Source organism: Ruditapes philippinarum, unplaced genomic scaffold (genome assembly GCF_026571515.1).
Source record: "Ruditapes philippinarum isolate M1 unplaced genomic scaffold, ASM2657151v2 ctg1903_1_1_1_1, whole genome shotgun sequence".
In the NCBI taxonomy this organism is placed as follows: Eukaryota; Metazoa; Mollusca; class Bivalvia; order Venerida; family Veneridae; genus Ruditapes; species Ruditapes philippinarum.
In genome coordinates, this window is record NW_026866018.1 from 187,817 (window position 1) to 203,683 (window position 15,867).

Sequence of the window (15,867 nt, forward strand, 5' to 3'; positions counted from 1 at the left end):
CCACTTCCAATTTTGGGACTGTCCATTGTCAATTTTAGGGATATCAATTTGAATATGTAAAGTTTATCAGCCAACAGTATAGAGCCTGAGGTCGGACTGCACGGATCATGCAGGCACTGGCCTGGCTCTATACTAGTGGCAAAGGCTTAACTCTTACGTTTCCAGGACTTTAAGGGTTAAATTTTGGCAAAGCCATTCATCCTTATTAAAATGAAAAATTTCAATATAAAAACTGACTGGACAGCAAACAGTGCACACCATGATCAAACTGCAAAGAATGATGTGAAGGCTGATCTTGGTCTGCGCTGGACGCATCGGTAGATTCAATTGGCGCCAGCAACATGAAGGTTAAACCGGATTTATATAGATTGTTATTTCGTTCCTTAGAAATTCTTGATACATGAAGCTAATTTCTATAGAAACTTCAGTTGTGTTTTGCTTAACTATAAGACTTGCACTTTAATTTTGAGTTCTTTAACAGTTGTAAAACTCCTGAAATGTTACCCAAGGCATTTAGTGTTATTACATCAAACAAATACTTCATTGGAACATATTACACAAACTAAGGTTTAATAATTATATAAATAAAGCATAGCTTTGTGTGTAATAGTAAAAATATCATCCTGAGGAAAATAATGTTACCTAAGATATTTAGTGTTATTACCCTGAATCAAATACTGCATTAGGCCATATTACACAAACTAAGGTTTAATATATAAATAAAGCATAGCTTTGTGAGTAATAGTAAAAATATCAACCTGAGGAAAATAATGATACCCAAAGTATTAGTGTTATTACCCCAAACAAATACTTCATTGGGCCATCATTACACAAACTAAAGTTTTAATACTATAAAAGAACAATCAAGGCCTCTCTTACTGATGATAGGAAAAGTGAAAAGATCGCATTATCACTGTCAATAAATGTAGAAAGGGCGTTTAAATGCCTGACTGAAGGATTAAATGTCTCGGTTGATCGGGAACAAGTAGAATTAGACAGTGTGGGTAGAATATGTCATACGTTTTAAACCTGGATCATGTCACTATGTTATTATTTTGATATAACCAAATGTGTAAACATTCGAACATCGTATTTAAACTTAATTTTCGGGTAAAACGAAAATAGGACTGTTAAATGTTTTCAAGTTAAAGTGTATTTTACAAAAAAAGGATTTTTAACTTTTGTGTTTTTTTATCATTGTGTTAAAATATTATTCAGGGATTAAAAAGAGAATTTTAATGTGATCATTAAAAAATATGGTGAAATAAATGCGAAAATACAGGATTTTCGATGTCATTAAATTTGATTCAAGAAAGTAAGGAAATTTTAAATGTGATTTTAAGATTTGTTAGATTTTTTTTAAATGAAGTTTTGTTTGTTCATAATTATGATAAAATGGTAAATAATAAATTTGTAGGGAAAATTTCAAAATAATATGTACTGATTCATCATACATGTAGCTTGATAGTGCCATAAATCTAACATATTAGTTACACTGAAATGTCAACATTCCCTGTAAAGGGCCCATCTTCTTTATAAGCCTAGCTTTTCAGTCAGTACACATATTTTGAAATTTTCCCTAAAAATACTAAATGTTTTTGATGGAAGAAGTTCATTTAAGATATTAAGCATGGTTTGCTATTAACTTCATGTGAAAAATATGATTTATACACTTCAGTTCAGACTGCCTGGTGTAAAACACTGTATCAAATAGCTTAATTATCATGCATGAAAAGCCTTTTTCCTGTTTCTAAAGCAATTTGTGCGACTTCATTATAAAGGATAAGGGTTAAAATATCAATTAGATTTCGGAAGTGTCAAATTTCTACGGTTTAACGTGTTCAGCAATAGAGAAGTACATGTGTACATGCGCTATATGTCTGCATGATTGTTAAACATTTAGTACCAAGACGTATAGACGTATCCCAATTAGAAATAAGAACATTTTGGGTTTTCCGGGAATTCCCATCTAATCCAGGAGGTGTGTTAACAAGCTTTCATAGTTACAAGTTTGAAAATAAGCATTATAGATAGATAAACAGGTTAACTATTGTATTGTGATATATATATTTCCAGTTGTGTCATTAACACCTTTATTGAGTCCCTTTAATAAACTCCCTCAGTATTTAGTATCAACCAATTCAACTCTAAAAAAATACAAATTTTTACATGTGAACGTAATTCTAAAACAAGAAAAAAAAAACTACTAAAATGTAAAATCATTTTAACCTCACCCCTTTGAACAAATGAATTCAAACGTAAATTTATCATATTTCAAACTTGAAAACTAAATTGAAATCCTCTCCAAGCCAACCTTAGGCCACCGCCCTTTAAAAAAAATAAAATGAATTCAAACATGTATATAGAAATTTGTACAAAATTTTTTCAATAATTAAATTTAAAACAAGACTTAGATCTTCCTAATGCGGTAATCCATTGTGGAATTAAACATGTTAATCCCTTTATTTGATAATCCACAGATTAATGGAATAAGAACTTCAATTGTTAATACATTAACAGTTTGTTGATACTCAGTGTCAGAAAGAGTTTGCAGTTTGAAGATACCAAAGAATGTAGGGACATACTTGAAGCTATTAATGTATTTAAATCTGACAACAACAACAACAACAACAATTGCAACCCTTAACAGTTTTGATATGTTCGAGTGAAATTTGAGATTAAATTTATGTTTGGTTGGTGATTTTTTTTTTTCCCTAAGATTTTTTTTTCATTTTTTAGATTTTACATCATATCTATATAATTATCTGGACTTTATTTGGCTATATTTGTGTTATGAGATGTATTTAAAATGATGAAGTTGATTTTTTTCCCCTATTAAAGGCACATTCATTCAGATTAATTGGAAATTTAGAAATCTCAAACATGTGTTTAATGATGGATTAAGAGTATGTTTAAAGTTTAACAACTGAAGAAAGTAGACTGAACATGCAGGAATAAAACAGTCGTTAAGGTAGCAAAATGTAAACAAACAAAGTACATTTAGCATACAAAATACTAGTAGTAATTCATTATAGTTATAAAAACACTGGGTAAAAGAAACAAAAGTTAGTTCATCCTAAAGTGGCAAATGAGTTTTTTTGGGTTTATTTTCGGAAACTGTAACAAATTAACAAAAATAAAAAAAGTTTTTGATGAAAATCAAAAATGAAAGTGTTTGAAGGCATAATGGGCCTTTAATTTAAAAAAAAAAATTTCAAGGAAAAGAACTCTGTGATGCTTAATTAATTTTGTAGATTTATCATATTATACAAGCTAATTAAGTATAGATGTTGTTTTAATTCATTTCTAGGCAGAGGTAAGGAGGAAGATTTTAAACATTAAAGTGGTTTTAGAGGACACATGTTTTTAAAAGACAATAAATTCTTAAGTGCTATTGGATCATTAATTATTCATATTAAAAGCTAAAGCTGTAACGGATATTGAGTTATAAGGGTGGTTTTATAAACTATGGCGAATATTGAAGATATTTGGAAAAAGTTGGAAAAACCTAAACCTAAAGGTATGACTCGTAACTTAAGTTCTAAGGAAAATATAATTCAGGAAAATCTTGAACATAACTACGACAAGGGATTTAAACATTTGGAGCCGTCGTGTGAGTTGAATGGAACGGCTCAGTTTGGATTGACAACAGCAACCGATGAAGAAATGGATCATAGTGATGTGGACGATGGTAATTATGATGATCCATTCGAGACGTCTGATAATAGTGGTTACGACCAGGAAGTGGAGATTATAAATTCTAATAATAAACTCTCCAGGGAGTTCAGTCTGTCAAGTTACGATGTTAACATTCGGCAGTTTCAAGATAACTTGAAAAATGGTCGAATACACGATAATGGAATTGATACAGGAGACTTTTTCCATGAGGAAAATTACAACGATGATGATTTTGCTGATATCGATCAAGAAGAGTATGAATACCATTCTGATGGCATGGAAGTTATTGAAAACGGAATGGATAATCAGATTTATTATCAAAGGGAGATCATTCACAATGAAGACACTGGGTCAGGTCATGTGATATGTGATTGCGAGGATTGTATCAACCAAGCAGAAGCAGTTGATTGCTTATGCGATAATTGCGTTCCGACAAGTAACAGAACTATTGAAGTTGCTCTGTCACCGGAACCAAGGGAGGCAACTTGCTACTGTGAAGACTGTGTAACACATTGGAAAGATCCGAACTACATTTGTAATTGTGAACATTGTGTTTTCGACAGAGAAAACAGATTTAATGAGGCTGACGTTCCCGATAAACAAAACTGTAGTTGTCCTGAATGCCTTGCTCAGACTGAGCACAGATCTGAAGAATGTTCTTCAGAAAAATGCAATCAGTCTCAACGATGGTCACATGGGCATGGTCAAAGGTCACAGCACTTTCAGAAATTGGATCTTAGACAGCTAGAAGAGTTGCAACATCATTCTGACAAAAGCTTTGATTCTGGGACAGAGCACTCTTACAGGTCTAGTAGGAGTAAGGGAAGTTACTCTGATACTTCTAGTAGAACTAGGGGAAGTCACTCTGATTATTCTAGCACTCATAAAGGAAGTGATGAGAACATTTTATCAAAACATATGGGCAGTGTGCAATTAAATGGTTCAAATGAAGTCCATGACAATGAATATCTTATTAGCAATGAGGTACTCAAACACGATTTTAACTTGTGTTCAGATGGGAATTGCATAAAATGTATGAAACTAGGACATACTAAGGGAGGTAATTCGCAGCATGTTACAGACGCAAGTTTTGAAGGTGATGAGAGCTGTCAGTGCGAGGAATGTCTGCCAGCATTGCCAGAGAGACATGTAATGTCTTCACCAGTGAATGAAAACATTAAAGCGTAAGACTTTTCACTCTTTTATTTTGATTGCATATTTTATAAGGTTATGCCCAGTATTGAAATGAACATTAAAGGCTTATTCCTTAATGTTGCGTAAACTGGTTAAGTAATGTTGTGTAGACTGGTTAAGTAATGTTGTGTTAGACTGGTTAAGTAATGTTGTGTTAGACTGGTTAAGTAATGTTGTGGTAGACTGGTTATGTAATGTTGTGTTAGACTGGTTAAGTAATTTTGTGGTAGACTGGTTAAGTAATGTTGTGTTAGACTGGTTAAGTAATGTTGTGTTAGACTGGTTAAGTAATGTAGTGGTAGACTGGTTAAGTAATTTTGTGGTAGACTGGTTATGTAATGTTGTGTTAGACTGGTTAAGTATTGTTGTGTTAGACTGGTTAAGTAATGTAGTGGTATACTGGTTAAGTAATATTGTTGTAGACTGGTTATGTAATGTTGTGTTAGACTGGTTAAGTAATGTTGTGTTAGACTGGTTAAGTAATATTTTGTTAGACTGGTTAAGTAATGTAGTGGTAGACTGGTTAAGTAATTTTGTGGTAGACTGGTTAAATAATGTAGTGGTAGACTGGTTAAGTAATGTTGTGGTAGACTGGTTAAGTAATGTTGTGGTAGACTGGTAAAGTAATGTAGTGGTAGACTGGTTAAGTAATGTTGTGTTAGACTGGTTAAGTAATGTTGTGGTAGACTGGTTATATTTTTGCTAATTTCAGCCATGTTTACTTGTAATTATAGTCAATTCTTAGGATGCCCTTGAAAAATTTGAAGGTAAGAACAATTTGATACTTATTTTTGTTATAAATCAGTCATAGATAGAAATGAAGCAGGAATGATGACCTTGTTGTTAAGATGTCTTGCCTCTTTATTGACATAAGGGGTAGTTGGTTTGAGCACTGACAGGGTCATGAGTTATGACCTCATATCCTTATAATGACACCAGTGCTGGTTAGTTCCGGTCAGTAATAGTTCTGGCCAGTTCCAGCAAGTGGATTTTAGAATCCTTCAAATATTAAAGGTAAATTTTTTTTACACAACCTTTTATGAATAATGTTTTAAAGAGGTATGAATTTTTTTTTGAATTTCCTCTTCATCTGGGGGCATTTACCTTTAAAGTGTTAAGATATATCAATATGCATGTTAAGTAATCCACAGACACCAATAACTGGTAAGTTTGTTTTTTTTTAAGTTTTTTTTTGGGGGGGGGGGGGGGGGGGGGGGGGCTTACCAAGATGTTAGAAATCTGACGCCTTGAAACATAGCTTCCTTTTTATGTAAATTATATAGAGCAGATATACATAAATAATGGGCAATATCTGTGAGATTGTGTAGAAAGGAAGTTAAATTTTAAGTTTTATTATTGTGACACGAATATCTTTATACAAATTCTTCTACCGACTGTTTATCATTTTGTCATGTGGTTTGAAATGATTAATATAAAGGCTACATGGAAACATAGAGTAATGTGAAAATGTAACCCTTACCGTGTTTGGACTGATTTTGTCTTTTTAAGCCTTTGTCATTTGAATAGCTTGGCCAGCTCATGCATTACGTTCTCTTTATTGTAAGTTAAGCTAAATAATTGAATTTTGATGTTGAAATCCCTTAAATTTTGCATGGACTGTTCCAAATTAAAAGCAGGTAAAGTCCATTTCTTATATTTGGTGGGTTAAAGGTAAATAATATACCATAAAATTCCTATACAGTATACTGTAAAATTACTATTAAACGCCCCTCCCCTAATAAAGGCCACTCCAGGCTTTTTGGATACGAAAAAAATCTACTTGTCAGTGCTGAACTTATGAGTAAATCCATAATTTTATTCAAATCCTTCTAATTCTATTTTATTTAATATTTAACACAAAAATGTATCATATAAACTTTGAAACCCTTTTTAACCAACACTAAAAATGCACTTAAAGGAACTCCACTGAGGTTTAAAAGCCTAAAAAAAATGAAATTTTATTTTTTCACATATATAAAACATGAGCACTTAAAACATAAATATTAATAAAATATAACCAAGAAATATAGAAGAAATACATTGAAAATCATATGGCTGTGCTATTCTCAGTCCGATTTCAGTGAAAAGCGTTTAAAATTTTGGTCATTTTTCACTATTTACTAATAATTATTCTGGAAAAACCGAGCAAGCTAATGATCTGAAATTTTGCACATAAGTTATTAGTATAGATCTTCATCAAATGGAGTAATAATCTCAAAAAGTTATTTCCAGTCCTGTAATGACAAAAAAACCTCAGTGGAGTCCCTTTAATGTATTATCAATGATTTTTAGATTTAGGAAAAATGATGTGGTATTCATAGCCCCCTTTATGGAAAATCCCCCGGGGGCATTTAATAGGAATTTTACAGTAATAACTCTTTGATCAAAAAAAAGTAAAAACCATCAAATGTAAAGGAAAAAATAACTTTATCCCTATAACAAAGAAGATTTCACAATTATCGCACCATGCATGTTGTTTGTTTTCTATGTACTATAAAGTCAGAAATTTTTGTGAGTGAATAAATTTATAATGCTGATTTTGCAGATTGGAAATATTAGGGTGTTAAGTGTCATACATGTATTTTTAATTGCATTGAAATAGAAAAACGAGTATAATAAGACCTGTTTATTCAAGGGTCTATTCTACAACTTTTTTCAGATTGTTAGAAAACCAGTTACAAAAGGCAGAAGGCGAGTTGAAAAAGAAGGTCGGAGACTATGACGCCGAGGTTAAAGAACTACGAAAAGAAAATGATAAACAGCATAAACTTATTCAGCAGGTATTGTATTTATTCATATATTAGACATTGTATAAACTCATATATAAGATGATGTCAGCTTTAAGACGCAATTACGGTATTAACTCATTTAATTTTTTTATAAGACGATGTCAGCTACAAGACTTGATTAAGGTATAAACTCATATATAACACTGTGTCAGCTTTAAGACTTGATTACTGTATTAACTCATATATAAGACGGTGTCGGCTTTAAGACTCGATTACTGTATTAACTCATATATAAGACGGTGTCGGCTTTAAGACTCGATTACTGTATTAACTCATATATAAGACGGTTCAGCTTTAAGGACTACTGTATTAACTATATAAGACGGTGTCAGCTTTAACTCGACTAACTCAACGGTGTCGGCTTTAAGACCGATTACTGTATTAACTCATATATAAGACGGTGTCGGCTTTAAGACTCGATTACTGTTATTAACTCATATATAGACGGTGTCAGCTTTAAGACTCGATTACTGTATTAACTCTATATAAGACGGTGTCAGCTTTAAGACTCGATTACTGTATTAAACTCATATTAAGACGGTGTCGGCTTTAAAGACTCCATAATACTGTATTACTCATATATAAGACGGTGTCGGCTTTAAGACTCGATTACTGTATATAATACTCATATATAAGACGGTGTCAGCTTTTAAGACTCGAATTACTGTATTAACTCATATATAAGACGGTTTCAGCTTTAAGACTCGATTACTGTATTAACTCATATATAAGACGTGTCAGCTTTAAGACTCGATTACTGTATTAACTCATATATAAGACGGTGTCGGCTTTAAGACTCGATTACTGTATTAACTCATATAATAAGACGCGGTGTCGGCTTTAAGACTCGATTACTGTATTAACTCATATATAAGACGGTGTCAGCTTTAAGACTCAATTACTGTATTAACTCATATATAAGACGGCTTAGATCATTACTGTAGTTAGCATATATAAGACGGTGTCAGGAATTTAAGACTCGATTACTGTATTAACTCATATATAAGACGGTGTCAGCTTTAAGACTCGATTACTGTATTTACTCATATATAAGACGGTGTCGGGCTTAAGACTCGATTACTGTATTAACTCATATATAAGACGGTGTCGGCTTTAAGACTCAATTACTGTATTAACTCATATATAAGACGGTGTCAGCTTTAAGACTCAATTACTGTATTAACTCATATATAAGACGCTGTCGGCTTTAAGACTCAATTTTAACTGTATTAACTCATATATAAGATGGTGTCAGCTTTAAGACTCGATTACTGTATTTACTCATATATAAGACGGTGTCAGCTTTAAGACTCGATTACTGTATTTACTCATATATAAGACGGTGTCGGCTTTAAGACTCGATTACTGTATTAACTCATATATAAGACGGTGTCAGCTTTAAGACTCGATTACTGTATTAACTCATATATAAGACGGTGTCAGCTTTAAGACTCGATTACTGTATTAACTCATATATAAGACGGTGTCGGCTTAAGACTCGATTACTGTATTAACTCATATATAAGACGGTGTCAGCTTTTAAGACTCAATTACTGACGGTGTCAGCTTTAAGACTCAATTACTGTATTAACTCATATATAGGACGCTGTCGGCTTTAAGACTCAATTACTGTATTAACTCATATATAAGATGGTGTCAGCTTTAAGACTCGATTACTGTATTTACTCATATATAAGACGGTGTCAGCTTTAAGACTCGATTACTGTATTAACTCATATATAAGACGGTGTCAGCTTTAAGACTCGATTACTGTATTAACTCATATATAAGACGGTGTCGGCTTTAAGACTCGATTACTGTATTAACTCATATATAAGACGGTGTCGGCTTTAAGACTCGATTACTGTATTAACTCATATATAAGACGGTGTCGGCTTTAAGACTCGATTACTGTATTAACTCATATATAAGACGCTGTCGGCTTTAAGACTCGATTACTGTATTAACTCATATATAAAACGGTGTCAGTCATAAGACTTTCGGTATGATTAGTATTACTATTATCTCTTCTACGAGTATAAAACAGTGTCATCCAAAGAGCTTGAGTGTTATTGGAATTTTATTCAGCCTTTTATAAAAATGATTCTTGCTTTAAGATTTTGGTATTGCTATATTACTATTAAGTCATTTTAAACCTGCTTTAAGATATTTTGTATTATAAATATTACTATCCAGTGTCTTTTAAGATGGTGTAAGCTATACTTGGGTATGATATATATTCATATATAAGACAGTATCAGCAAAAAGTCTTGTGCATAATATTATACAAGATGGTGTCAGCCATAATGCTTGGTAATGATTTTAACTTAAAAAAAAGGCGATTATAGTGTTAACAAACAGTGTCACCTATGGCTCAAGTATGGTATTTACTTGTGTATGAGATAGTATCTACCTTAGCAATATTCATAAGCTTTTTTTCATATTTGTTGGTTGGTCAGGACCTGGTAAGCAATTTTAATGCAAAAAAAGTTGAATGTCAGAATATTTAGAGAAAGGTTAGGTCTGATGCATAAGCATTGATTATATTTTGGTTTTACTTTTGATATCTTATTTCTTTACTAGTCTTTTTGCTGATAATAGTGATGCTCATCTTAGACATTATGAAATGGTCCTGTGTGTATTACCTTCCATGGCCCCCATTTTAAGGTTATTACAATATATTTTATGCTTAAGAAAAGATAAAAAAAATCCATTTCATATTAAATGTAAAAAGATGTTTTAATTATGTATAAAATAATTTGAAAATTCACCTAAATAAGATGTTTTTGTCACATATAATGTATCAATCTCCTATGCAGTGATCTCCCCTTATCAGTACAATCTGCAAAGGGAGGTAATCACTGTGAAGAGATTATATAATGAATATTTACACCCAAAATGTCTGCCATTTTGTCAAGGGAGGTAAATATTATAAAAAAGTCAGGAACTTTGTGATATTTAATACATTTTTTTCTATTATCTCCCTTTCACAACAATAGCTGAGTGATATAAGAGTAGTACGTAAAATAAATGTTGTTGTTTTTGTGAAAGTAAAATTTATCCATATTTAAACAGATCCCCTTTAAATAATATCATGAAGTAGTGCCCCCAAAATTTGTTTTTGGTGTTGTTTATTATGTTATTTAAGTTTTATATTCCTGTATATTATGTATAATTTAAGATTCACTGAATTAAGTGACACATGTTGCTCTTTTGTGATATAATTTTATACAGATTGTGTAAAATTTGCATAATATGAAAGTCTTGCATGTTTTCTAATAGGTACCTGCATGCAAACTTAAAAAAAAAGATCTTCTATCTTAGAAAAAGTAGTAAGCCTTTATTGAACAGCTGACTTTATATTTACCAGCCCAGCTTTGAATTTGGAACAGTCCATTTAAAAGTTTAAAGTTGTTCAACATAAAATTACAAACATTGAGCTTAATCCTCAGTAAAGAGCTAAATATTCTTAAATGGACTTGTCCAGCTGCTATTGTGCCCATAATCAGGTTTGAGAATGTTAAAGATGGGAATTTGAAGTAATCCAGCCGACAGTTGAGAGCCTAAATGGTCAGTCTTCATGGATGTGAAGGCTAGCCTGGCTCTAATACTGGTGGTGGCAAAGGCTAGTCCCCTTTGGTTCCATCAGGTTAAGATATAAAATACATGTAAGAATGTTTAAAACAACATGTAAGATTTAAAATATATTTAAGAAGCTTCACAATGAACCCTCTCCATGTAAAAGTGGATCCATTCATGGCACCAATATTTATATTCTCTTTCCTGGGTAGGTCTGTTAATAATATTAAGGCAATGCATTAGTCTGGGGGGAGGGGGAATCAACAAAAATATCAGTGTGAACCAAGATAAGCTGTCATATCTGAGCCATCATATCATGGTCTGCACTTATGATGTGCTGGCAGGTCTTGGTCCACACTGTTGGCTTTTCTGTAAGTGAATATTTTAAAATGTTTACTTCAAATGATGGAATGGTTTGGTCCAGATTGAAAAACGGACAAGTCCATTTAAGATATTCTAGTGTGCTAAGGGTTTAAAATATGGGTGAATTCTTAATTTTAGTGTCTAAGATGCAGACATAAAAGGGTAAGTAGGCAAAAGTTGAATGGAATGTTAAAAGCGAGTTTGTTACCCTGAAAACATTTCTGTTCAGGTTTCATTAACAAACTGTACTTACCTTGAAGCCAGGAATGCATTGTTTATTTTGTTCAAGAAATTTTTAACATGTTCAATTTCAAAGGTGTGTTTGATTTTTAGCTCACCTGTCACAAAGTGACAGGGTGAGCTTTTGTGATCGCTTTTTGTCCGGCGTCCGTTTGTCCGGCGTCCGTCCGTAAACTTTTACTTTAAATGACATCTCCTCATAAACCACTAAGCCAATTTCATCCAAACTTCACAGTAATGTTCCTTTGGTGGTCACCTTTAAAAATTGTTCAAAGAATTTAATTCCATGCAAAACTCTGGTTGCCATTGCAACCGAAAGAAAAAACTTTAAATATCTTCTTTTAAAAAACCATAAAAGCTAGAGCTTAGATATTTGGCATGAAACATCATCTAGTGAGTGTCTACCAAGTTTGTTCAAATAAAAGCCCCGGGGTCAAAATTGGCCCCGCCCCAGGGGGTCATTGATTTTCCCTATATGCATATAGTAAAAACTTAAAAAATCTTCTTTTAAAAAATCCAAAGAGCTAGAGCTAAGATATTTAGCATGAAACATGTTCTAATTGATGTCTACCAAGTTTGTTCAAATAAAAGCCCTGGGGTCAAAATTGGCCCTGCCCCGGGGGTCATTGATTTTCCCATTATGCATATAGTAAAAACTTAAAAAACCTTCTTTTAAAGAACTCAAAGAGCTAGAGCTTAGATATTTGGCATGAAACATCTTTTAGTGAGTGTCTACCAAGTTTGTTCAAATAAAAGCCCTTTGGTCAAAATTGGCCCCGCCCCGGGGGTCATTGATTTTCCCTATATGCATATAGTAAAAACTTAAAAAATCTTCTTTTAAAGAACCCAAAGAGCTAGAGCTAAGATATTTAGCATGAAACATGTTCTAATGGGTGTCTACCAAGTTTGTTCAAATAAAAGCCTTGGAGTGAAAATTGGCCCCGCCCCAGGGGTCATTGATTTTCCCTATATGCATATATTGAAACCTTAAAAATCTTCTTTTAAAGGACTCAAACAGCTAAGGCTTAGATATTTGGCATGAAACATCTTCTAGTGTGTGTCTACCAAGTTTGTTCAAATAAAAGCCCTGGGGTCAAAATTGGCCCCGCCCCGGGGGGTCATTGATTTTCCCTATATGCATATAGTAAAAACTTGAAAAATCTTCTTTTAAAGAACCCAAAGAGCTAGAGCTAAGATATTTAGCATGAAACATCTTATAATGGGTGTCTACCAAGTTTGTTCAAATAAAAGCCCTGGGGTGAAAATTGGCCCCGCCCGGGGGTCATTGATTTTCCCTATATGCATATATTAAAAACTTAAAAAATCTTCTTTTAAAGAACTCAAAGAGCTATGGCTAAAATATTGAGCATCAAACATGTTCTAATAGGTGTCTACCAAGTTTGTTCAAATACAAGCCCAGGGGTGAAAATTGGCCCCGCCCCGGGGGTCATTGATTTTCTTTATATGTGTTTAGCAAAAATTTTAAATCTTCTTTGAAAAAACCCAAATAGCTAGAGTTTAGATTATTAAGCATGAAACATCTTTTAGTAAGTGTCTACAAAGTTTGTTCAAATAAAAGCCCTGGGGTCAAAACTGGCCCGGCCCCAGGGGTGTCATTGTTTTTAACTATATGTGTATAGTAAAAACTAAAAAAAATCTTCTTTTAAAAAGCCCAATGAGCTAGAACTTAAATGTTTAGCATGAAACATCTTCTTATGGGTGTCTACCAAGTTTGTGCAAATAAAACCCTGGGGTATAAATTGGCTCTGCAACATTGGGGGAGTGGGGGTTGGGGGGGCCTATATACAGGAGAGCGACCTCAGGGCCATCATGGACCTCTTGTTGTTGTTCTTATTTGTCCAAATTTATATTTTTCTTACTTAATTTGAAACAGACTGCTAAAGATAAAGTCTTCAAATAAACCTCCCATGCCTAACTTAATCTTTTTATCAATTAGGTCAGTTTGCTTTGTTCACATGGTTACTGAGAAATGTACCTTTTATAGTTTGAAATCAGTTTCATGCATACTCTGAGAGTGACCTTTTCTGTCAAGGTAAAGCATATTAATTTTAATTTAGAATGTTTTATGATTTCTGTTTTAATGGCATGTTCATTGTACAGTTTTTGTAGGCTTAATCCAGTCAGTTTGATAAGCTTGATCTGAAGACCAGTCAACATTTCATCCCCTCTGATTGGTTGCCTCTGAAATGATATTTGAAATTGACCAATGAGATTGTTTTAATTTTTGACTGGTTTGCAGTTTATTGTTTTGAAAATTTATAAACAGTCAAATGGTTCAAAAGCATGATCAAAGAACATACTTACAAAATAGTGGCATGATATATTTCTGAACAAACTTTGTTAGCATGATAGTACTACAAAACTTGACATATTAAGTGTTTAAATTTATGTAATAATGTCTAAAACTGTCAAATATAGTTATAGCTTATACTTAAGTATGCGCTCATAAATGTGCAAAACAACACGTTTAAGGAGGCCTGATTTAGATTTTGGATGTTGCCGAGTGGTATTATAAATTTAGTGTTAAGTCTTAGTTATTGAAGAAATGATTCTGTTGCTTCTGTGCCTCCAAATTTATGCCAAATTTCATGAAAATTATGGGGGAAAAAATAGGTTAAAATTTAAAAAAATATCCTTTACTGTGTTAGTTACTGCAGTAGAAATATCATGTTATAAATACTGAACAATCAATCATTGGTCACCCATAACATGTAAATTATTATTTCTTATTTTCTGGATCTTTTTACTTTTCATTAAATCTTAGTACAGTTTTCTCAGGTTTGATGTTATTGAATTATTTTGGCTCAATTCTGGAGGCATAATTGTGGTCAATACAAATTGAAGGGTTATAACTCTTAACCTGCCTAATTGAATTTTCTTAAATGGACTTGTCGACCTTTTATTTTAGGCACAGTCCATAATCAGTTTTAGGGATGTCATGAGGAAAATTTGGAGTTATTCAGCCAACAGTATAGAGCCTGGTCAGACTGCATGGATGTGCTGACTGGCCTGGCTCTATACTGGTGGCAAGGGCTGATATCATTTTTGGTCCCAGCAAAAATAAATAATAATGCTTGTTCATTTTATGTGATAAATATAAATTCATTTTTTTTTTCATCACATGCATAATGATGTGAATTGATAAAGCTATTTAACTGTACGATGAAAGATAGTTTTTTATTACATGTTTTGCAGTAGATTACTGAATTATAACGGTTAATTATATTCTGATAATTTCACAGTAATGATTACCAAATATAATTTCACAGTAGCCGAACTATATTTGGCGTAAAAATAAAATATTGATCATTAATGAATGTTTTTTTCAGCGGAAATGTAGTCAATCATGATAAAAAATGTACGTGATAACTGTAGTTCGTAAATATTTACGAACGTTGTGCTGAAAAACATCTAAAATCTAAAAATAATCATGGAATTATATTTTGCTTCAACATTGTGACGTCATTATTTGATGACGTCATGAAGATAAGAGCATGACGTTACGCGGCAAAAATCAGTAAAATGGTGTAAAAATCGTTAAAAAAATCATGAAATAAACAGAAAATTTGTTTGTTTTACATGTAAGATCAAATAATATTTCACTCGTGAACCCCAGCTATTATATTTTCACTCGTGGCTACGCCACTCGTGGAAAATATTGCATCTGGTGTTCACTCGGTGAAATATTTTTCGATCTTACACTGAAACAAACAAATATCCTCTATGTTATCTGATATTATTGAGTAAATTATCTTTAATGGGTTTCAATAATATGCAATGTTAGGAGTTGATGTATATCTTTAATATCTATAATGAATAATGATACATCTGTTGGGGTAAATATGTGAGAATGAAATTTGATATATAAATTGTAAAATTATTATAAAAAAAGTAAGAGATGGTGAAAATTAATGGGAATTGAAGTGTTGTCATTGTCGGCCTGTGTGTGGATTTGTAATATTTTGTTCCATTTTTGCTCTGGTAGGATAGTATTCTACTTGGT

The 15,867-nt window shown here is 32.5% G+C and overlaps 1 protein-coding gene across 9 annotated transcripts in view; it reads left to right on the forward strand.

Annotated features, from left to right (window-relative positions):
* LOC132731005 (unconventional myosin-Va-like) overlaps window positions 1-15,867 on the forward strand; it is a 122,949-nt gene that overhangs the window by 92,404 nt on the left and 14,678 nt on the right. For all 9 annotated transcript variants that reach the window (XM_060717097.1, XM_060717098.1, XM_060717101.1 and 6 more), the window contains one exon: window positions 7,532-7,652. In XM_060717097.1, coding sequence (XP_060573080.1) covers window positions 7,532-7,652 — 121 coding nt within the window. The remainder of the gene's footprint in view (window positions 1-7,531; window positions 7,653-15,867) is intronic.